General features: G+C 46.3%; 1 protein-coding gene across 4 annotated transcripts in view; it reads left to right on the top strand.

Annotated features, from left to right (window-relative positions):
• Positions 1-3,287: 3,287 nt before the first annotated feature.
• The window catches only part of rsph10b (radial spoke head 10 homolog B), a 116,029-nt gene continuing 94,400 nt past the window's right edge, over positions 3,288-24,916 (top strand). For all 4 annotated transcript variants that reach the window (XM_038820180.1, XM_038820179.1, XM_038820178.1 and 1 more), the window contains exons 1-4: positions 3,288-3,605; positions 7,123-7,198; positions 17,689-17,757; positions 20,784-20,957. In XM_038820180.1, the coding sequence (XP_038676108.1) occupies positions 3,322-3,605; positions 7,123-7,198; positions 17,689-17,757; positions 20,784-20,957 (603 nt within the window). In that variant the 5' untranslated portion in view covers positions 3,288-3,321. The remainder of the gene's footprint in view (positions 3,606-7,122; positions 7,199-17,688; positions 17,758-20,783; positions 20,958-24,916) is intronic.

Here is a 24,916-nt window from a genome sequence, read left to right as displayed (position 1 = left end):
AGCAACAACACGGGGGGGGGGGGGGGGGGGGGGGTTTGTTTCGGGGAGGGGAGAAATATGTACATGTGTTTATTGAATATGCCGACTTATCTATTCTTTTTGTAGTTACTGGGGGGGGGGGAGGGGGGGGTTGGTTTTGGGGGTTATTGTGTTTTTCTTTTTTTTTGTTGATAATACTATTTTCTTGTTGTTATTTTCTGTTTTTCATATTTTTTGAAAATCTCAATAAAAATTATTTTAAAAAAAAATAGTTATACACACATTTCCCAGAAGATTTCTGCTCAGTTAAACTCCGAGCTCAACACCTTTTTAGGCAACAGTCCTCAGATTTTTTTCTAAGAATGCCTGCAAGATTACCACGATGTGGAGATGCCGGGAATGGACTGGGGTGAGCACAGTAAGAAGTTGTACAACACCAGGTCAAAGTCCAAAAGGTTTGTTTCGAATCAGCAGCTTTCGGAGCACTCTTCCTTCCTCAGGTGAATGAAGAGGTAGGTTCCAGAAACATATATATAAGCAAAGTCAAAAATGCAAGACAATATTTTGAATGTGAGTCTTTGCAGGTAATTAAGTCTTTACAGGTCCAGATGGAGCAGGTGTAAGAGGTGTGAATTGTCTCAAGCCAGGACAGTTGGTAGCATTTGCGGTGCGGCAACCGAAGAGGAAAGAGTCGAATTTGACCCCCCCGGAAGACAGCTGCCGTAGACTCGACATGTATGCTCAAGCCGTCAGGAGCCACATCAATGCCAGATTCATCAGTCGCATTCACAAGACAGCCCCGAACATCACCCAAGCACAACGCAACGCCATCTGCGCTCTTCCGACCAACCACAACATCGTCATCAAACCAGCAGACAAAGGAGGGGCCACCGTCATACTGAACAGAACACATTACTGCAAAGAAGTGTACCGACAATTCAACAACCAGGAACACTACAGACAGTTACCCGCAGATCCGACCAAGGAACACACCCGCCAACTCAACAGACTGATCATGACCTTGGACACAGACCTTCAGAGTACCCTACGTGCTTTCATCCCACGTACTCCCCGCGTTGGAGATCTCTAATGCCTCCCAAAAATGCACAAGACCAACAGACCAGGCTGTCCTATCGTATCAGGCAATGGGAGCCTGTGTGAGAACCTCTCTGGCTACATCGAGGGCACCTTGAAACCCATTGTACAAGGAACGCCCAGCTTCTGTCGCGATACGACGATTCTTACAGAAACTCAGCAGCTATGGACCAGTTGAACCAGGAACATTCCTCGTCACAATGGATGTCTCGGCACTCTACACCAGCATCCCCCATGACGACGGCATTGCTGCAACAGCCTCAGTACTCAACACCGACAACACCCAATCTCCAGACGCAATTCTGCAACTCATCCACTTCATTCTGTATCACAACGTCCTCACCTTCGACAAGGTCTTCATCCAGACACATGGAACAGCTATGGGCACCAAATTCGCACCTCAATATGCCAACATCTTCATTCACAAGTTTGAACAAGACCTCCTCACCGCACAGGACCTTGAACCGACATCAATAAGTTCCATCCAACCATCAGACTCACCATGGACTACTCTCCAGAATCGGTTGCATTCTTGGAGACACTCATCTCCATCAAGGATGGTCACCTCAGCACTTCGCTTTACCGCAAGCCCACGGATAACCTCATGATGCTCCACTTCCCCAGCTTCCACCCTAAACACATTAAAGAAGCCATCCCCTATGGACAAGCGCTCCATATACATGGATCTGCTCAGGAGGAGCGTAACAGACGCTGAAAGATGCGCTCGTACGAATGGGACATGGCGCTCGATTCATCGTTCGATAGTTCCAACACGCCACAGCAAAAAGCTGCACAGACCTCCTCAGAAGACAAACACGGGACACAACCGACAGAGTACCCTTCGTCGTCCCGTACTTCCCTGGAGTGGAGAAACTACGACATCTTCTTCACAGCCTTCAACACATCATCGATGAAGACGAACATCTTGCCAAGGCTAACCCCACACCCCCACGACTTGCCTTCAAACAACCGCGCAACCTCAAACTAACCATTGTTTGCAGCAAACTATCCAGCCTTCACAACAGCGACCACGACACGACACAACCCTGCCATTGCAATCTCTGCAAGATGTGCCAGATAATCGACATGGGTACCACCATTACATGTGAGAACACTACCCACCAGGTACGAGGTACATACTCTGCGACTCGGCCAATGTCGTCTACCTCATACACTGCAGGAAAGGATGTCCTGAAGGATGGTACATTGTCGAGACCATGCAGACGCTGCGACAACGGATGAACAGACATTGCGCGACAATCACCAGGCAGAAATGTTTCCTTCCAGTGGGGCAACACTTCAGCAGTCAAGGGTAGTCAGTCTCTGATCTTAGGGTAAGTGTTCTATAAGGCGGCCTTCAGGACGCGCGAAAACGCAGAATCGCCGAGCAGAAACTTATAGCCAAGTGCCGCACACATGAGCATGGCCTCAATCGGGACCTTGGATTCATGTCGCATTACATTCACCCCCCACCATCTGGCCTGGGCTTGCGAAATCCTACCAACTGTCCTGGCTTGAGACAATTCACACCTCTTAAACCTGTGATTACTCCTCTCTGGATCTGTAAAGACTTAATTACCTGCAAAGACCCGCATTCAAATTATCATTGACTTTGTCGATATATATGTTTCTGGAACCTACCTCTTCATTCACCTGAGGAAGGAGCTGTGTTCCGAAAGCTAGTGATTCGAAAAACAAACCTGTTGGACTTTAACCTGACGTTGTAAGACTTCTTACTGTGCTCTATCCCTGTAGCCCTACAGGTGCCCGTCCAAACTCCTTTTGAAATCAGCGATTGCTTCCACCACACCACACAAGGGGGCAGAGTTCCAGACGCGCACTCGCTGTGTAATAAAGTGCTTCCACACATTCCCCTTCCATCTCTTGCCCAAAAAACCTTCAATATGTGTCCCCTAGTTCTTGTACCATCAGCTAACGGGAGCAGTCCCCCTCCCACTTTACCTTATCCAAACACGTGTATATTTTTGTGTGCCTCTATCAAATCTCTTCTCAATCTCCTTTACTCAGAGATATTGTGGGGGGGGGGGGGGGGAGATTGCAGATATAAGGAGATGCACGGGGGCGGGGGTGTGGAACAGGCGAGAGTGCACCTGGTGGACAGGTTTTGAATCCTAAACGCGCGCTTGTTCTGAGCCCTGCGGCGACCCGCCGTTCAGGGGTGGCTGCGTGCGCGCAGAGGGGTTGCCCTGGTAACGGCGGGGCCACGTTACCAGGAGCGACGCCAAGATGGTGAAAGCGTCGGACAAAAAGAAGAAGAAAGGCAAGGAGGAGAAGGAGAAAGAGAAGGTGGCGAAGGGGAAGTCTGGCGAGCTGACGGAGGAGGCCGTGTCAGAGGTCGAAATGGTGCATTCGGAGGGGAATCTGACATGTCGGGTGGTGAACGAGCATCAGGACGAAGCCAGCCCGGAGGTCCAGTCCGAGGGCTCCGAGCGCCACGGCCAGCCGCAGGAGGCCCCAGCCCTGGTCCTGCATTACGAGGAGCCCGTGCTGACCAAGCTGATTGTCGCGAGGTGTGGCCCCGTTCGGTATTCGACAGGAGCCAGGGGCTCGACCGGCACTGCATAAGATTCAAGCTCCCGCCTCGACACTGGTTAACGAGTTGCTGACCTCTAACTACGAACCATAACCCCAACTTCTAATCCGAATTTTACCCTGCACCTGACCACTCACTCTGATCTTCACCCCAACTGTAAACTTCACTACTAAACTTTTTAAAAAATAAATTTAGAGTACCCAATTCATTTTTTTCCCAATTAGCATAGCCAATACACCTACCCTGCACATCTTTGGGTTGTGGGGGCAAAACCCATGCAAACATGGGGAGAATGTGCAAACTCCACACGGACAGTGACCCAGTGCAGGGATCGAACCTGGAGCCATGGCGCCGTGAGGCAGCAATGCTAACCACTGCGCCACCGTGCTGCCCTACTTCACTACTGATCTTAACCTGAACCTAACACCTGCTAACCTGGGGCTGGATTCTCTGATCCCCCAGCCGCATGTTTCTCGGTGCGGGCCGTTAGCCTCCGGCGGGATTCTGTACTCCCGCCGCTTTTCATAGAAAAGTTACAGCACAGAAGGAGGCCATTTGGCCGATCTTGTCCATGCCAGCCCGAGGACACCCTTTCTAATTCCACCTTCCTGCATCCAATCCATAGGTGCAGGTCCAAGTACTTTTTTAAACTCAGGCAGTGAATTCCAGACACCCATTACCTTATGTGTAAAAAAGTTCTTCCCCATGTAAATGAGATTTCCTGTTGAAGCCACTGCGCGTCGCTGGGAAACCCACAGGTGGAGATGTGCTGCTGGTGGGAAAAGTGAATCGCAATGGCAGGAGAATTCCAACCCTGAGCACTAAGTTTTGCCACTCACCTTAACTCTACTGCTCACCCAAACTTAGAATGCAGCCAGCGGTTAACTCATAATTAACCATAATTTAAATGCTAATGACTAATCTCAGCACCTATCGCTAATCCCAACTTTAACCTGAATTCTAAATCTCATCACTAACCTTGACCTTAGCCCCGACACTAACCCAAATGAACCCTAACTTTAAATCTGACCACTAATCTGACCCTTGACTCCAACCCACTAATTCAAAATCTTAACCTGAACTCTAAATCTGACCCAAATCTTAACCTCTGTTACTAACCCAAATCGTGGCCTGCCCCCAACCACAAAAATCTTAACCCGAAATCTAAACCTAACCACAAACTTCAACCTGAACTTTGTCCCTTATCACTATTGTTAAATTTGACCGCTAACCCAATTGAATCTTAACCTGTGTCCTAACTATTAAGACATACATTGTTATTGGTAATACAGGTCACCTGCATTCTCACTAATTAATCCTTTTATCGGATTTAATAACCTTGTTACTTCTACAGTTCACCTGGAGGAAAGCAACGTTGCTAAACATTTGACTTGCCGACCTACTGAGTGGCAACAAAAGGCATTAAAAGCAAGCTGGGAATCAGAGGCGAAAACAGAAAGTACTGGTTACAGTGTGGAACTTGCTACCCTGAGGAGTAGTTGAAGTCCTCAGCACAGATGCATTTGAAGATAAGCACACGAGGAAGGATATTGTGAGATGAGATGGGGTGGAAGGAAGGAAGGTCCTGTGGTACACATAGACCAGCTTGGACCATTCAGGCTGAATGGTCTGTTTCTGTGCTGTAAATTCGATGTAAAATGCAGGGAACATTCAACAGATTAGGTAGCATCCACAGAGAGAACAGATAAGTGGAACTTTTATCAGAGAAATTCAAACACAAAGTCCCAAGTGCAAAACTTTGGACTCAACTGTACTCTCTACGGGATGGCTTTTTAAAAATAAACCCGCAAGGAGACACTGGGTTACCTCCAGTGTCATCAAATGATAATCCTAACAAAAGTGACCCTTTTTAGGGAAGAACTAATGGAAAACTAAACTACAAAACAAAGGGATCAAATTAAATCCACATGAAAACCTCTCGAAAATAATAGCCATGTAAAAGTCACCCCATGACCTGGCCTAAGATATTGACTCAAAAATTCAATTTTACCTGAGCATATATGGTGATATTACATCTAGAATCCAGCATTTCCTTTAGTTCCTACTATATCCACAATCATGGGAGTATCTTTATAAATGTTGACTGAATCTGCTGAGTGTTTTCAGGATGTAAGAGCTTGACACTAGTGACATGACACTATTAGACACCCCTGACATAAATTTAAATGAGACAGACTGATTTTGCAGGGTAGGGGATGGTGGTTGCCCTTCAAAATATTAAAAACTAACCACTAATGCTTGGAACATTTAGAACTGTATAAAATCTCTCTGCTTGTTCCATTATTACCTTGTTTGCTTTGCACCATCATCACTTTTATCATTTAAAAAAATATATATTTTTATTGGCTTTTCTCTTATTTATCAACAGTTGTGTGTATACATTACATCTTCTTGCCTGCGCTAAATTATTTCATTGTACAGAGCACTTTTATCATTTATTCACTCCAATCATTATCCTATTGCAGACCTTTCCTTTCTGTTCTTCCCATGCCCCGCCCTCACTTTTCCCTCGCTCTGTACTTGCTTAAATGCTCGTCATCTCCAACATCTTTCAATTCAGATGAAAAGTATCAACCCTAAATGTTAACTCTGTTTCTATCTCCACACATACTGCCAGACTTGCTGAATATTTCCAGCATTTTCTCTTTTATTGCATAACTTCAAAATGGTTTTATGCTTTTATTTACTGCATTGTATTGTGGACTTGCATGAACATGTGTTCAAACTTTAAACAAGTACAGTAGGAGCACACAATACCCAAACTTTGCCAATCAAGTAAATAACTGAAACATTTTCTTTTGGATTAAGTCCTTTTACCTTTCTCTACTCTGCGTAATAGCTGTAAGTAGACACACCAACTCAGACACTTCTATCAACAATGCTTTGAGCCAGTTGCTCAGAAAGTGCATGAGACAATTTGGGAGAAAAGTCATTTCTCCAGCCGTCATGTGACTTCAGCAAAGCTAGAAAATTCCCTGGACTGAAGACCCCATTTATAACTGATGTAATTTAGTGAGAAATGACAGAATTATATCCACAAAGAAGTTACATACATAGATACATAGAACATACAGTGCAGAAGGAGGCCATTCAGCCCATCAAATCTGCACCGACCCACTTAAACCCTCAGTTCCATCCTATCCCCGTAACCCAATAACCCCTCCTAAACTTTTTGACACTAAGGGCAATTTAGCACGGCCAAACCACCTAACCTGCACGTCTTTGGACTGTGGGAGGAAACCGGAGCGCCCGGAGGAAACCCACGCAGACACGTGGAGAACGTGCAGACTCCGCACAGACAGTGACCCAGGAGGGAATCGATCCTGGGACCCTGGTGCTGTGAAGCCACAATGCTATCCACTGTGCTACCGTGCTGCCCCGAGTTGTGAAACAACCGAGTTGATAAGTTACATGTTACAGTGAATTGAGAAAATACATTTCTATATTATCAAAATAAACCATTTCTTTTAAAGCTATGAGGGAGAGACCTTACGAGGCCTTTATGATGATGTAGGGATTGCCCATTTTGAAGGAGGCCACATTTATGAAGTAAGTGGAATTCTGCTTTCGATTCTTTTTCATTCAGCATTCACCTTCAGAGCAGAAGTTTGAATTTCTATGATGATTATTGTTGAGGAACTTTCTTACAGAACATTGTATCAACTGTGGTCATTGGAAGCAGGAGTAGGCCATACAGCTTCATTCCCTGGAGCCTACTCCTCCATTCAATAAGATTGGCTGACGTCTACCTAAACTTTCCTCACCCATATCCCTTGATTCCCTTCATGCCCCAAAAATTGTTGATCTCAATCTTGACTATACTCATTTACTTAGCATCCAAAACTCTCTGGCATATTGAATTGCAAAGATTTACAATCCTCTGGGGGAGGAAAGTTCTCCTAATCCCGACCTCACCGATAGTTGAAAATTATTTGACCCTTAGTTCTGGTTTTTTCAGCCAGGGAGAAAGAGGCTCGCAGGATCTAACCTATCAAGCTCTCTAAGAATTTAATGTATTTCAATGAGATCACCACTGATTCTTCAAAACTCCAGAGAATAAGGGCTTAGAGAGTTCTGGCAAGGGTTCGCGAGGGCAATGTCCAAGGTGCTTAACACACGGGTGGTGCCGAGTCCAGAGATAGCGATCTTTGGAGTGTCAGAAGACCCGGGAGTTCAGGGGGCAAAAGGGGCCGACGTCTTGGCCTTTGCCTCCCTCGTAGCCCAGAGATGGATTTTATTAATGTGGAGGGACTCGAAGCCCTGAGTGTAGCGTTAGGGTTAACCACATTGCTGGGTTTTTCAGCCTCGAGAAAATAAAGTTTGCCTGAAGAGGGTCTACGCTAGGGTTCTCTCTGAGGTGGCAGCCGTTCGTCGACTTTCTCGGGGAAAACTAAAATGTCAGCAGCAGCAATCCGTAGGGGGGGGGGGGTGCTTCATTGGGATGGTGTGGGAAGACTGAGTCACGTGGGGTAATGTCTATTTAATTGTTATTATATATTCTCTTTTTGCACTATGTTAATGTTCACTGTAGTTTTGTTATTATTGTTACTGCTGTTTTGCTATGAAAAATTCTGCAAAACCTTAATAAAAAGACTTTAAAAAAAACAATCATGAAACCAGTCTGGTGGCTGCTGAAGAAGAGAGAGAGGAGGTAGGACACGGAGAGGGGGCCCTACCAGGGTGGGGGTGACGGGGGAACAGGCCGAGTGGCCCATGGACTGGTGCCGTGTCCAGTCAGGGACCACCATTACCGCAGCCTGCAAGGCAGACATCTTGCTACAAACCCACTAACCACTCACCCGTGCCCCTGGTTTTTCAGAGTGACACTGACCGTTTGGGCAACCCCCCCCACCGCAAACCCGGCCGTCACCCACCGGCGGCCCACCTACGGCAACACCTGCGGAGCGGAGAGCAGCGGGGCAGGTAGTGCCAATCAGTGCATTGCGGTCACTGTATCCAGAAGGTGTACCTGAGCAAGACACCCTCCGTGTTTAAGTGACGGCAAGCATTCAGCAGAGGGCAGCAGAGCGGAGCCGCTGATTGGCTGTTTCAAGGAAAATTTGCATCAGTGCATTGCGGTCACTGTATCCAGAAGGTGTACCTGAGCAAGACACTGTGTTCAGGTGAAGGAAAGCATCCAGCAGAGGGCAGCAGAGCGGAGCCGCTGATTAGCTGTTGCGAGGAAAATTTGCATCAGTGCATTATGGTCACTGTATCCAGAAGGTGTACCTGAGCAAGACACCCTTCGTGTTCAAGTGAAGGCAAGCATCCAGCAGAGGTGGCAGAGCGGACAACTGATTGGTTGTTGCGGGGAAAATTTGCATTAGTGCATTGTGGTCACTGTATCCAGAAGGTGCACCTGAGCAAGGCACCCTCCGTGTTCAAGTGAAGGAAAGCATCCAGCAGAGGGTAGTAGAGCGGAGCCGCTGATTGACTGTTGCGGTGGAAAATTTGCATCAGTGCATTGTGGTCACTGTACTCAGAAGGTGGTTTGTGGAGGAGCTGTTGTCAAGTGACAGTTATCGTGTGATTGGTAACAATTTTTCTTTTTTTTCTTTTTCATTTATCTATTATTTGATATTATAGTTGGACTAAGTTAAGATTTAAAATGGCAGGAGATCTCAGACCCGTGTTATGCTCCTCTTGCTCAACGTGGGAGCTCAGGGACGTGGCTGATGTCCCTAGCTCCTTCACGCGCGGGAAGTGTGTCCAGCTGCAGCTCTTGTTAGACCGCATGACGGCTCTGGAGCTGCGGATGGACTCACTTTGGAGCATCCGTGATGCTGAGGAGGTCGTGGATAGCACGTTTAGAAAATTGGTCACACCACAGATTAGGATTGCTGAGGGAGAAAGGGAATGGATGACCAAATGGCAGAGAAAAAGCAGGAAGGCAGTGCAGGTGTCCCCTGCTGTCATCTCCCTCCAAAACAGGTATACCATTTTGGATACTGTTGGGGGAGTTGGCTCACCAGGGGAAGGCAGCAGTAGCCAGCTTCATGGCACCGTGGCTGGCTCTGCTGTACAGAAGGGTGGGAAAAAGAGTGGAAGGGCTATAGTCATAGGGGATTCAATTGTAAGGGGAGTACGTAGGCAGTTCTGTGGTCGAAAACGAGACTCCCGAATGGTATGTTGCCTCCCAGGTGCACAGGTCAGGGATGTCTCAGATCGGCTGCAGAACATTCTGAAGGGGGAGGGTGAACAGCCAGTTGTCGTAGTGCATATAGGCACCAATGATATAGGTAAAAAACGGGACAAGATTCTACAAGCAGAATTTAGGGAGTTAGGAACCAAGTTAAAAAGCCGGACCTCAGAGGTAGTAATCTCAGGATTGCTACCAATGCCACCTGGTAGTCAGAGTAGAAATAAAAGAATAGGCAGGATGAATGCGTGGCTTGAGAGATGGTGCAGGAGGGAGGGGTTCAGATTTTTGGGACATTGGGACTGGTTCTGGGGGAGGTGGGACTACTACAAATTGGACGGTCTACACCTGGGCCGGACTGGAGCCAATGTCCTTGGGGGTGCTTTTGCTAATGCTGTTGGGGAGGGTTTAAACTAATCTGGCAGGGGGATGGGAACCAAATGGGGTGGTTAGTGGACAGTAAGGAGGTAGTAACTAAAGCCTGTAAGGAACTAGATCATGAAGTCAGAGTGACTAAGGGGAAGAGTAGGCAGGGAGCAGATGATGAACGCAAAGGGACTGGTGGTCTGAGGTGCATTTGTTTTAATGCAAGAAATGTAGTAGGTAAGGCAGATGAACTTAGGGCTTGGATTAGTACCTGGGAGTATGATGTTATTGGTATTACTGAGACTTGGTTGAGGGAAGGGCATGATTGGCAACTAAATATCCCAGGGTATAGATGCTTCAGGCGGGACAGAGAGGGAGGTAAAAGGGGTGGAGGAGTTGCATTACTGGTCAGAGAGGATATCATAGCTGTGCTGAAGGAGGACACTATGGAGGACTCGAGCAGTGAGGCAATATGGGCTGAGCTCAGAAATAGGAAGGGTGCGGTCACAATATTGGGGCTTTACCACAGACCTCCCAACAGAGAGCATGAGATAGAGGTACAAATATGTAAACAGATTATGGAAAGATGTAGGAGCAACAGGGTGGTGGTGATAGGAGATTTAAATTTTCCCAACATTGTCTGGGACACACTTAGTGTCAGAGGTCTAGATGGAGCAGAATTTGTAAGGAGCATCCAGGAGGATTTTCTAGAGCAGTATTGAAGTTAAAACTCACCACTATTCTTAGAATTCCCCCTATACCAAAAAAAAGGTTGATATTCTAAATGGTGAACAGGGATTCTCACTCCCTGACTCCAGTGCAGGCTTCTGTGGGTGCCATTCAGGTCAAACTATCTTTTCAAGTTATCCCCCGGTATAACCCATACCTTCACCGAAGAATTTTACCTACTTACCCCTTAATAGCATTGATTTCCTGGGTCCTGCGTTATTAAGGAAGTGAAGTAAGCTAATAACCACTTTTTCAGGTTAAGTTATTTTTATTATTATATTTTTTCTTTTAAAAGCTGCAAACACTTTCTTTACAGAAAGGAAAAAAGATCTTGCTTCTGGCTGCTTCAGGCCCACCTTGGCAATCGATCTTCTTAAAATCTGGTCTTCTTGAGTTGTATTCGCTGGTGAACTCGGTTGCTGTGTCCTGTTCTTCCCATGCACCGAGCTGTGAGAGCTGGCTCTGCTCTACCCTTTCTTCCGGTGGTTTATATTCTCTTTCGAAGAGTTATTAAGTTTTAACGACTTTATTGTAAATGGGCTTGTTTCACTTTGATAGTTTAAAATTATCTTTGATGTAAACATCTTACTACAACTAATTATTCATTTTGGGCATATCGTCTCCTCTCAGATCTGATTAAACAATGCTTTGGTTTCAATAGGTGTTACTTTTAATTCTGTGATTTCAAATCGTTTAATTTTCCAATTGTCCCCAGCTCATAACTTTGCCTTTGATTTTGACTTACATGATGTTTCTCGTAGACAGGTCGTCTCCAATTTTCTTTTAATTGTCCTGATGTTCATAGAATTTTACACTTTAAAATTGACACCAAATTCGACTGGGCATCTTCCATCCTTTCCAGCTGTTTACTAAGAGAGTTTATTTCAATTAAGGTGTGAAACTTTGCTTTTAGCTGTATGCTAAAATTTAACTTGGTTATGACTTGAAAGACTTGCCTGTTTTAAACATTCATCACTTAATGCAATTGAAACTCTCATCCATGCTTTTTCAGATGCTTCCTGAGATAGTTACATTCCATGAAGGTGTGAGCCATTGTTTTAGCTTACCACATGAGACCTATGTGTTTGATTAGCCTGCTTGTGAGCAAGAATCTGCATTTTATAACCCTGCTCTTTGCAGCTGCTATTAACCTTTTGTGGGATCTTTCCCTGTACCCTCTCAAACCAGATATTGCCAGACTTCCATGTTTCAAATGACACATTTTTCTGTATTTTCAAGAACAGTATGTAAATAGTCCAACTCGGGAAGGGGCAATACTGGACCTAGTGTTGGGAAATGAGCCCGGCCAGGTGGTTGAAGTTTCAGTTGGGGATTACTTTGGGAATAGTGATCACAATTCCGTGGTTTTAGAATACTCATGGACAAAGACGAGAGTGGTCCTAAAGGAAGAGTGCTAAATTGGGGGAAGGCCAACTATACCAAAATTCGGCAGGAGCTGGGGAATGTGGATTGGGAGCAGCTGTTTGAAGGTAAATCCACATTTGATATGTGGGAGGCTTTTAAAGAGATGTCCCTGTGAAAATGAGGGATAGAAATGGCAAGATTAGGGAACCATGGATGACAGGTGAAATTGTGAGGCTAGCTAAGAGGAAAAAGGAAGCATACATAAGACCTAGGCGACTGAAGACAGATGAAACTTTGGAAGAATATCGGGAATGTCAGACCAATCTGAAACGAGGAATCAAGAGGGCTAAAAGGGGTCATGAAATATCTTTAGCAAACAGGGTTAAGGAAAATCCCAAAGACTTTTATTCATATATAAGGAGCAAGAGGGTAACTAGAGAAAGGGTTGGCCCACTCAAGGACAAAGGTGGAAAGTTATGCGTGGAGTCAGAGAAAATGGGTGAGATTCTTAACGAGTACTTTGCATTGGTATTCACCGAGGAGAGGGACATGACGATGTTGAGGTTAGGGATAGATGTTTGATTACTCCAGGTCAAGTCGGCATAAGGAGGGAGGATGTGTTGGGTATTCTAAAAGGCATTAAGGTGGACAAGTCCCCAGGTCCGGATGGGATCTATCCCAGGTTACTGAGGGAAGTGAGAGGAAATAGCTGGGGTCTTAACAGATATCTTTGCAGCATACTTGAACACGGGTGAGGTACCGGAGGACTGGAGAATTGCTGATGTTGTCCCCTTGTTTAAGAAGGGTAACAGAGATAATACAGTTAATTAAAGACCGGTGAGCCTGACGTCAGTGGTAGGGAAGCTGCTGGGGAAGATACTGAGGGATAGGATCTATTCCCATTTGGAAGAAAATGGGCTAATCAGTGATAGGCAACATGGTTTTGTGCAGGGAAGGTCATGTCTTATCAATTTAATAGAATTCTTTGAGGAAGTGACAAAGTAGATTGATGAGGAAGGGCTGTAGATGTCATATACATGGACTTCAGTCAGGCATTTGATAAGGTTCCCCATGGTAGGCTGATGGAGAAAGTGAAGTCTCATGGGGTCCAGGGTGTACTAGCTAGATGGATAAAGAACTGGCTGGGCAATAGGAGACAGAGAGTAGTAGTGGAAGGGAGTTTCTCAAAATGGAGAACTGTGACCAGTGCTGTTCCAAAGGGATCCGTGCTGGGACCACTGTTGTTTGTGATATACATAAATGGTCTGGAGGAAGGTATAGGTGGCCTGATTCGCAAGTTTGCAGATGACATTAAGATTGGTGGAGTAGCAGATAGTGAAGGGGACTGTCAGAAAATACAGCAGAACATAGATAGGTTGGAGAGTTGGGCGGAGAAATGGCAGATGGAGTTCAATCCGGGAAAATGTGAGGTGATGCATTTTGGAAGATCCAATTCAAGAGCGAACTGTACGGTAAATGAAAAAGCCCTGGGGAAAATTGATGTACAGAGAGATCTGGGTGTTCAGGTCCATTGTACCCTGAAGGTGGCTGCGCACGTCGATAGAGTGGTCAAGAAAGCATACGGCATGCTTCACCGGAAGGGGTATTGCGTACAAGAGTTGGCAGGTCATGTTACAGTTGTAAAAGACTTTGGTTCGGCCACATTTGGAATACTACATACAGTTCTGGTCGCCACATTACCAAAAGGATATGGAGAAGGCGCAGAGGAGGTTCACCAGGATGTTGCCTGGTATGGAGGGCGCTAGCTATGAAGAGAGGTGGAGTAGATTAGGATTATTTTCATTAGAAAGACGGAGGATGAGGGGGGACCTCATTGAGAGCTACAAAATCATGAGAGGTATAGACAAGGTGGACAGCAAGAAGCTTTTTCCCAGAATGGGGGACTCAATTACTAGGGGTCACGAGTTCAAGGTGAGAGGGGAAATGTTTAAGGGAGATATGCGTGGAAAGTTCATTACGCAGAGAGTGGTGGGTGCCTGGAACGCATTGCCGGCGGAGGCGTTAGAGGCGGGCAGGATAGCGTCATTTAAGATGTCTCTGGACAGATACATGAATGGGCAGGGAGCAGAGGGATACAGATCCTTAGAAAATAGGCGACAGTTTTAGATAGAGGATCTGGATCGGCGCAGGCTTGGAAGGCCGAAGGGCCTGTTCCTGTGCTGTAATTTTTCTTTGTTCTTTGTTCTTAAACCAAAAGGGGTTCCACTTGATGAACGTGCAGCTGATATGTGACCATCAGATGCGCATCATACAGGTTTGTGCCCGGTACCCAGGCAGTGTGCACGACGCCTTCATCCTGACACACTCGACGATTCCTGACATGTTCGCGACATGTCCCCCCCTCCCAGCTGGGGGTTTGGCTCCTGGGTGACATAGGTTATCCACTGCAGTCATGGCTGATGATGCCTATCTGGAGGCCACAGACCGACGCGGAGACCTGCTACAATGATGCCCAATGAGCGACCCGGGGAGTGATTGAGCAGTGCATTGGCCTCCTGTCCATGGGGTTCAGGTGCCTGGACCGCTCTGGAGGTGCCGTCCAGTATGATGCTGAGAGGGTTGCCTGCATCGTGGCGGCCTACCGCGTCCTCCACAACATTGGACAGCAGAGGGCTGATGTGTTGGAGGAGGTGAAGGAAAGGCAGGCCTTGTCTGACGAGGTGGATGTGGGGAAGAGCAAGGGTGGGCAGGACATAGAGCCCAGGTAGGCATGGGAGGCTGCACGACATATCGCCAGGACCAATGTGCAAGGGGTGCTCTGATCATCTCCAGTTTCACCGACTGAGGGGGGACTGGCCAGAAGGGGCACGGACACCACATCCCAACCCCTTATACCCTGCCCAATGCCTGCAATGCCCTCCATTGTACAGACCAGTCGCACCATGGGGAGGGGGCCCTGGTTTGGCAGCAACATTGGGTGTGGTCCATGGGAAGGAGGATGATGACAACCAGCTTCGTGATGACCTCTGGTGCTCCTCATCGCATGCTAACGTCTGACTCCCGTCCACCTGGATGATCCCTCCATGTGAGCTGGCCATTTCATCACATGGTCCCATCGCATCTGTGGGGTGCCGGTGGTAGCAACAGTTTGGGCGGGAGTGGTGGCAGATGAGCCCTGGCCACCCTCAGGAAGGTCTCCCCCCCCCATTCTCTCTCTTCCTGCCCCCACATCCGGCAAGCCCAGACCAGCCCAACCCTCACATCCTTCTAACAGAGCACCGAGGCAGGTTGTAACAGTAGCGGTGTTTAATGTGAATTCATATATACAGATTTGTGTCCTAGCCCCTATAACTAAACTATGTCCTGCATCCGTGCCAATTTAAGTAGTGTCTAACTTGGCCTTATGGGCTCTAACGCTATGTCAGGTCCGGCGGTCACCCTCTTGTCTTCTCCCGCTCCCGGCACATAGCCATGGCGGTCGTTATGGGTACTGACATGTGGTGCAGGGTAGGGTTCGACCATCCTCCTGTCATAGAATTTACAGTGCAGAAGGAGGCCATTCGGACCATCGAGTCTGCACCGGCTCTTGGAAAGAGCACCCTACCCAAGGTCCACACCTCCACCCTATCGCCATAACCCAGTAACCCCACCCAACACTAAGGGCAATTTTGCACACTAAGGACAATTTAGCATGGCCAATCCACCTAACCTGCACATCTTTGGACCATCCTGGTGGTGGGGTATCGGGTTACGGGTGTGTGGGTTGCAGAATAGTGCCAGGGGCACAGTGCTGCCTACTCACCCTGGCCGCCCTGCGATTATGCAGTTTTTTCCGGCACTGCTGGCCTGGTGTACGGACGGTGTTGCCCATGGCGCTGACGGCCTCTGACACCTTCGCCCAGGCACAGCGAACTGCAGCGGCTGGCAGCCTCCTTCCCGGACCGGGGTAGAGTCATCCTCTTTTCCTCCACGACGCCCAATAGGGTCTTGAGCTCTACGTCCGCAAACCTTGGTGCCACTCTCCTTACTGCCATCTTGTTGGCTGTGATGGTATGTGTGGGGAGTTAAGTGTGTATATGCGGCTGAAGCTTGTCAGCCTTTGAGTGCAAATCACAAAACCGACGAATCCGGCACCATTTCTCATTAGAATCGATTGTGTTCCACGTGGCGCCAGTGCTAGCCCCTTAACAGTGGCGTAATCAGTCCAGTTGTGACACCGATTTTTCTATTTTTTAGTTTTAGAGTACCCAATTCATTTTTTCCAATTAAGGGGCAATTTAGTGTGGCCAATTCACCCACCCTGCACATCTTTGGGTTGTGGGGACGAAACCCACGCAAACACGGGGAGAATGTGCAAAAGCCACACGGTCAGTGACCTAGAGCCGGGATCGAACCTGGGATCTCGGCGCCGTGAGGCAGCAATGCTAAACACTGCTCGACTGTGCGGCCCCCTACACTGGTTTTTCTGTCGTGAAAGTCCACAAATTCTACATCGGCGTCAACATTTGGTCTCAGAAACGGAGAATTCTGCCCTAAGCCCATTCTGCGTAATCGGACCTCACAAGAAAGGGTATTCCCAGAAGCACCCTTTAAGGAAAGAACATCCCTCATTAGGTCGGGTCCTCTGTCACTGGTTAGGAAATGCTCCCATTAATGATATTGTCAGCCAAACTGAATGATGGCCGGTCTTTCTATTTCTGTCTGCTTCAACTACCCAAATTAGATTCTCTGCTTTTTTCAGTTGACCAAAGGAAATAATCAGATAAGTTCAGTGGAACTTTATATTGATATTTGTTAAATGTAATTAACTTGTGAGCTCAACATTTGAACAAGCTGCATTTGTGGTTTGCATTTGTTCTTTGGATATTACTGTCAAGAAGACCAGAGAAACTGATTTTGAAATTTACTGCTCACTTGCTATAATATTGAGATAAATACTAATGATAAGTAATAAAATTCAAACATCATAGTGGCTGAATCACTGTAATATTTATCATATTAAATTAAACAAAATACTATTTTAATTAACAAGAATTGAAATATTTACTTCAGCAGCTACAATTTGTTCTCCCTTAAAATCAGTCAAATTATGAAGTGTACAGTTATCGATGAGTGAGTACAGTCATTGGCAGCCCGAGACTGAACCTTAACAAATAAATCATATGCAAGCAAAGGGCCTATTGCCTGTTTGAAACCCCCTCTGTAATATTGGTTTGTCCTGATGTAGCTGGTGCCAGCTCCATTTAGGATTGCCAGGCCTACAGAAGGCCTAATAGTCTACAATCAAGAAAGTAACTTTACTGACCTGCGTTTGGAGCTGGGAGGAACATTCCATAAAAGCATTACTGTCCACTACTGGCACACCCAGAGCCCCACTGTTGCCATCCCTCGAACACCATCCCTATGTTCCACAAGCTTTAAAACTTTGTTTTATTTTCTATAATGTTGTAAAGGTTGTTACTTTAATATTTTCCCACAGGGTATGTTTTCTGAAGGCCTTATGCACGGTAGAGGCACTTACACATGGAAGAATGGAATAAAGTATGAAGTAAGTAAATGCCAAGGCACATCCGTGTTCTCAGGCTTTTCAGACTGATTGGGAATACATGCCTACTGAAATAGAGATGTAATGAGATTAGCAAGTTGGTGAATACGTAACATTTTCTGTAATGTTGTAAGGATTGTTATTTTAATGTTTTCCCACAGGGCATGTTTTCTGAAGGCCTTGTGCATGGTAGATAAGATATACAATCCAACACTGTAATTGTTGCAGAATCTTGTTTAATGTATTCATGCATTGCTCTTAGCTTAGTGTTGGGTGTTGGTGCTGCCCGGACATGATCAAACCTTTTGGAATAACACAAGAGTCAGTGGGCGGAATTTACCAGCTGTTCATGCTGATGGGATATTCCGTTCAAACCGATGGCGCACAGGTTTCCTGGCGATGAGACGTGCAGTCAACGAGAAATCCCGTTGACAACAGTGGGGCCAGAAAATCTCGCTGGCGAACCACCTCCGCCACTGAAAAACACGCGGCAGGTTGCAGATTATCGGTAAATCCCGCCCAGTCTTGAACTTTTGTTAAAGAAATATGGACATTTATTTTTTCATGACCAAGATGTTTCAACTAATAAATTATATTTGTCTCTGGAGACTCAAGTCCCACTCCAGGCTGACACTCCTGGTGCAGTACTGAGAAAGTCCTGCATTGTCCTTCGGTTGAGACATTAAACCCTCTCAAGTGAATGTAAAAGGCCCCATAATTGCTATATCAAAGAAGAGCAGGGAAGTTCTCCTCCGTGTCCTTCCGGTGAATACTAATCCGTCAACCAACATCAGTAGTAAAGATGATCTTGTGTTACAAACAGGAGAGAGTTCAAATTGCACTGATTTCCTTTTGCCACCTGTGCTTAAGCAGAAGGTGTTTGAATTTGTTTTTAAAGAGTAATTAGTGGCATGTTTTCCCAACCTCTTTGGTTTTGTGAATCCACAGCAAACGCAAACTAGTATTAATTCAGAAGGTTAGTTTAATTTACACTTTCAAAACCTGTAAAAAGGAAAGTCCGCAATGACACACTCCGCAAACTCACACGTAAAGAGAGGGATAGAGAAATGGTGTTTTGCAGTTCAAGAACCACAGAAAAATGAATACTGGTTCATGTGAGTTCCAGCGTCCAATGAGGAAATCTTTCACTTAAGCATTTGAGATCGACTGGCTGAATACCGGCATTGGAGAATTGCTTTTCAGATGGGGCTGGTATCTGAAGATGAGGTAGGCACACAGAGATTGAGTCAGTTCCATAGGCAAGAGATTGAGTCAGTTCTGTAGGCAATGTTACAAAATCCTCCAGAAAAATCGGGTTAAATGGGTAGGTTGTCTACCTGGAGGAGCCTGCTTCTTTGTGTCTTAGTAGTTGAATATTAAACAGCAGATTGCCTGTAAAAAGAAAGGATGCAATATTGAACTGTCCGGAAGCTTGGGTCATGTGAACTTCCTTCTCCACCATAATTTCAAAGGGATGTTTATCCGGCATCTGGAAATGGCTTTGCTTTCAGGATTAATAATGTTTCAATCATTAGTTGTTGAAAGGGATGCCATTTATGTTGAGGGTTTGGCATTTGGAAAGCCATTGTCTCAGTAGATCCACAAACTCCACTAGAAAAATTGGCTTATCAAATGCAAAAGGAATTTCAGGAGTACTCATTGCAATTGGTCTGATGTGATGTAATTCTGTTAGTGGCTCTCTAGACTTAATGAGGTGTGACATTCCAGAAACTGAGAAAAAAATTACTTTGTCCTGAAACTCATGGGGATAGCTCCCAGACAGGAGGTCAACTGTTATGATCAGGTGACTTGTAGCAGCCATCTTAATTTTCTTTGATCAGCAGAAAAAGTCCAGTTTGAAAATAAAAATTGCAATAAGGATAAAGTTTTAAAATATATATTGGTGAGTTTCTTTCCATGCCAAAGGAACCCAATACTGGTAATCATATTGATGTCTGTGGGACTGTGCTATGTGTAAATCAGCTGCCGTATTTAATAAAAATACAACACTGACTACCCTACAAATGTACTTCATTGGCTGTAAAGCACTTTGAGAAGTTGAGGTCATAAAAGGCGCTATTTAAATGCAAGTCTTTCTTTACGATAATCTGTTTGGGACCACTTTATCCCAAATAATTAAATATGTCTAACTCTATGGGTGCGATCTTCTCAAAAGGGAACAAAGTCCTTTAGTGAGCGTGTTTCCCGGCACTCGCAGTGTAGCATTGAATAAGGGGACTAAACGTGTTACGCGCAGCTGAGGCTGCACATAGCCCCATTTTACAATGGGGTTCTCCGCTCGCCGGAACCCCTATTGTAGTGAGAGATCGGGACATCATTTTTCAATCGCGTCCTGATCGCCAAGGCCCACAAAACAAAATCCCAGATCTCCCCCCCCAGCCCAAACGCAACATGGGAGGGTCCCTGCATCCCCCAACACCCACAGTGTGCAACTCCGGCCCAATCGCGTGTGTGCAGAAAATGCCAGCTTGGTACCTTTGCAATGCCAAACTGGCAGTGCCTCTGCCAGCTTGCACTGCCATGATGCCCAGGTGGCACCTGCAGTGCCAGGGCACCACCCTGCCCAAAGGCCATGCAGCTGGGGGCCTCCGAGTGCCGTTCTGTCTGGTCCCTGTTTGAGGGGACTAATACCAAACGCCACTCGCTCGATGTCCTCTAGGCAAAGGGATTGAATTCCAAAGCTTCAGGTACCTTGGGAATTTGCAGTTTAGAGTAAGGCTAACTGCCTCACTTTAAATGCAGATTTGCCAAATACTGATCCCGCGCACTGTGGGTGAGATTTTCCTTGCAACGTCTCGCAAAATTCCGTTGAATCTCGCGAGGCATTGCAAGCCGGCTGGATCCCGGGAGCGGAGTCTCCTAGCTTTCACTGGCCACGCTGTGTTGTGGCGAGTAACTTTTCTGGTGCATCGTGGCCAGATGATCGCGTCCTTTTAAGTCCATGATTCTCTCAGTACTGAATAATTAAGACTTCATGCCTTAAATATGGTTTAAATGTTTTTCTACAGGGAGATTTTTCGTTGAATACTCCGACAGGCCATGGCACCTACACATGGAAAGATGGCAGCACATATGTTGGCGAGGTGCTAAATGGAATACGCCATGGACAGGGGATGTTCACAAGTGCGGATCAATCCATTTCTTACACTGGAGAGTGGAATAAAGCCAAGAGACATGGGAAGGTAAAAACACATTTTCTTTGATCTTTATTTTTCTTTTAAGTGATGCGCTGCCGCTAATTTTACTTGTTTACAGACTTACTGTAATCAAGAACTTTTAAGTCATTATGATTAGAGGACTGGATGCTATTATCAGCCAGTGGTGCAGTGGCAAATTTTGAGGTGCAGGAGCTCTAAGCAAATGTGTTGCCGTATCATTTCTAACTCTATTATTATTTTGTTTTCCGATGTATTAATCATTTGGGTCCACAAAAATCAGTAAACTGTTTTTAGGTTAAAATTATTAGTGCCGTAACTGATAGGTATTTTATTTTGAATGCTGTGGCATTTAGCGTAGCTATAATTTTATTGTGTAACATTTTACAGGTCGAGTAAACATTACCTGAAATCCATGGGACCAATCGTATTTCGGATTGAGGTACTTCTGTCCCTGAGCAGGAGAGCCTAATGAGGTTGGGTACCTCCAGGGTTCAGGTCACCAGATATCAGTAGGTGGCAGTCAGCAGGCTCCCTCAGCCCCTGCTGCAGATGACAGGGCTGCACCAATGTGTAGTGGTAGGGTAAGGAAAGTTAAAAAATATTGATCACTTCAGGGTCACAGGTGCTCTCGCACTGTGGATAAATTGCACATTTTGAAAACCATTCCATTGGTATATAAATGTAATGGTCAGATGAAAGCATTCTTTTTTGGATCTTTGCAATTCTCTTATCATTCATATGATGCCAACCTCAGTGCAACTTGGTACCAGACCCTTGTGTGTTTTCAGGGAGATGTGTATAATTCTTTATTCAGGATTGTATGATGGGCCAGGTCTCAATCATTAGTCCTCAAAGGACAACAATGGCTGATTAGGGCTCATCAGACATGTGACTCTTTGCGTATCTGGATTTCCTATCTGATAGAGTCTCAAACCAAGACATGCGCTTTAGGATGAGAGCCCAATGTTCGTCCGCACTTCCTTTGCAGAAATGTTTTCTCCCTTATATGGTATGGGAAACATACAGCTTCAACTCACATTGCTGTTCTTCCTGGCTGGACTTTAAGTTGACAGAGTGAGCACAGTACAAGGACACCGATGACTAAAGCTAAGATCTGGCCTTAGTGAATCATTGGCACTCAAAGCCCAAGTGTAAATACAGGACTCATCCTCTCAGGGATGGTTTGGCTATTCCTTCAGAATTCACAAAATGGCCTGGAGTGCTAGAGGAGATGTTTCCTGGTGATCGGACTTAATGTTTTACTCCTCTTGGAACCTTTCAACTATGAGGGCATCACGGGCACACTTCCCACGTCTCCCCTCCTCCATGACACATGGCACCATGATCCTCTTGGGTCTCCTGCACCTCACCATCATAATCTGAGGAGGATTCCTCCTCCACCAGTTCACCCTCTGGCAGGGTTTCACCTCTCTGCTTAGCCAGATTGTGAAGGGCAAAGCAAACTGCAATGATGCAGCAAACCCTCTCTGGTGCACATTGCAGAAAGCCACCCGAGCAATCCAGGCATCTGAATCACATCTTCAGCAGTCCTATGGTCTGTTCTGTGAGGGAGCATGTGGTGGCATGAGCAGCACTGTACCTTTCCTCAACTAGAGTCTGAGGGTAGCACATTGGAGTCATGAGCCATTATTTAAGTAGGTAGCCCTTATTCCAAGCAACCATCTCTGAAGACCTTCTGGCCCCTTGAAAATCCTAAGCACCTGGGAATGACTCAGGATGTAGGAGTCATGGCTACTCCCAGGAAACCGTGTACAAACGTGCAGGATGTGCTTTTGATGGTCACATACCAATTGTGGAATGGAAGCCCTTACAGTTGATGAACTTCAGGGGCTGCTGCCAGTGAGCCCGTATAGCCACATGGATATAATTTATTGCTCCCTACACCCTTGGGAACTAAGAGAAAACGACAATGCCTGTAAATCTCTGAACCTGGCTATCCTCATCCAGGGCAAAGTTTACATAAGGATGGTCCATCCTGTAAAGAGCATTGATCATCTGAGTGCACCAATGTGTTGCTGACTGTGAAATGCCGCACAGGCCCCCAGTTTCTCCCTGGAAAGACATAGATAATAATAAGAATCATCTTTATTAGTGTCACAAGTAGGCTGACATTAACACTGCAATGAAGTTCCTGTGAAAATCCCCTAGTCGCCACACTCACTCCGGCGCCTGTTCGGGTACTCTGAGGGAAATTTCAGAATGTCCAATTCATCTAACAGCACACCTTTCGGGACTTGTGGGAGGAAAGTGGAGCACCTGGTAGAAACCCATGCAGACATGGGGAGAACGTGCAGACTCCACACAGACAGTGACCCCAAGCGAGGATTCGAACCGAATCCCTGATGCTGCGAGCAACAGTGCTAACCACTGCGATACTGTGCCGCACGAGACAAAGGCATTGAGCGCTGCCGTCACCTTCGGGGCCACTGACGAGGGGAGGCCTCCAAACCCATGAGGTGTCAGGTCTTCTCTGAGCATGTAGTGGATCAGATTTCTGGACAGTTGCAGCCTTGCCCTGCACTGCCCCTCACTCATTTGTAGAAAGGAGACTCGAGGACAATAGATCCTTGGTGTTGCCAGTTGTCCCTGCAGTCTGGGTCTCTGCTTTTCAACCTCATTTTGATGTTCACACTCTCCCTGGCCTTGCCCCACATGTAGTGCCTCCTGCTGGAGCTGCCTTTCCCTCCTTCGCCTCCTGCCTCGAATGAAGATTCATAGAAAGGCATCTGGACCACTGGATACATTCTCTCTTTTGGCGCCTCTCTGAAAAGAGAAATTGAAAACCAGAATGGGTAAAGGGTGCTGAGTACAAAGGTGTGAATGAGAGTGCTGGGAGAAGGTGGGCAACTAAGCTTTGGCACCATAGACCGCATTGTTCCTCATACTACCTTACCCCTGGGACTCTAGCACACATATAGAGGTGAACAGCATTCCATAGGTGTTACATCTGGAGCCTTGTGGGGAGGTGAGAACTTGTAAATTACATAATTGAGCCAATGTGGCTCTGAACTCCACTCACTAACATGGCATAACATTCATTTGCTCCTGGTAAATGAATGGAATTCTTTTGGTCACTGATTGTTTTTTAAAAAATAAATTTACAGTACCCAATTTTTAAAGGGGCAATTTAGCATGGCCAATCCACCAACGCTGCACATCTTTTGGGATGTGGGGGTGAGACTCATGTAGACAATGGCAAAATGTGCAAACTCCAGATGGACAGTGACCCAGAGTTGGGATCGCACCGGGTCCTTGGCACCGGGTCCTTGGCGCCGTGAGGCAGCAGTGCCAACCACTGCGCCACTGTGCCGCCCAATGGCATTGATTGTTAATCCTTGACTCTTTTCACTGATGAATCTCTCTGCTACTCAATGGCTGAGTACTCTGCTTCTGTCTGGAAGAACACTGCGCACTGCAAACTGGCAGATGTCCAAATGAATGAGACTCTCAGGACTAATCTGGACAACAAACACAAATTGGCTATCTATGCTCAGCAACATTGCGCCACCATAATTTGTCATGTAGCTCACACAGCATGATTGCTAGAAAGAGTGCACAAAAATCTGGGTCTGCCATTGGTAGAAGACTTCACCCACCCAACAAACACCTCATCTCAAGGTGGCCAATCTGGAGCAACCTGCCCAAGCTAGGCAGACATGTGGAAGGACCTGTGGCACAACAGCAACAACACAGCCCAGAATCAGCACTTGGTTGATGATCCCATGTTAGAAATCGCAGGCTGCGACTTCCCGTGCGGAGAATGGGTCAAACTGAACAGGTTTTACACAGGAGCTCTGTCGCAATAACCACTTCCATGACTCACCCCTGTGCAACTGTGGCGAAGTACATATAATCGACAAGTGCCTTCAGTGGTGCTCTCACTGCCCGACACCAGGCTGATGAAGAGGCTGCCAACTGGCTGAAGAAGTTCAAATTTGACATCTAGCTGCTCATCAGTGCAT

The sequence above is a fragment of the Scyliorhinus canicula genome, chromosome 15 (assembly GCF_902713615.1).
Source record: "Scyliorhinus canicula chromosome 15, sScyCan1.1, whole genome shotgun sequence".
Classification (NCBI taxonomy): Eukaryota; Metazoa; Chordata; class Chondrichthyes; order Carcharhiniformes; family Scyliorhinidae; genus Scyliorhinus; species Scyliorhinus canicula.
Note: the sequence above shows the minus strand (reverse complement) of the source record. Positions and strands in the feature narration are given on the sequence as shown.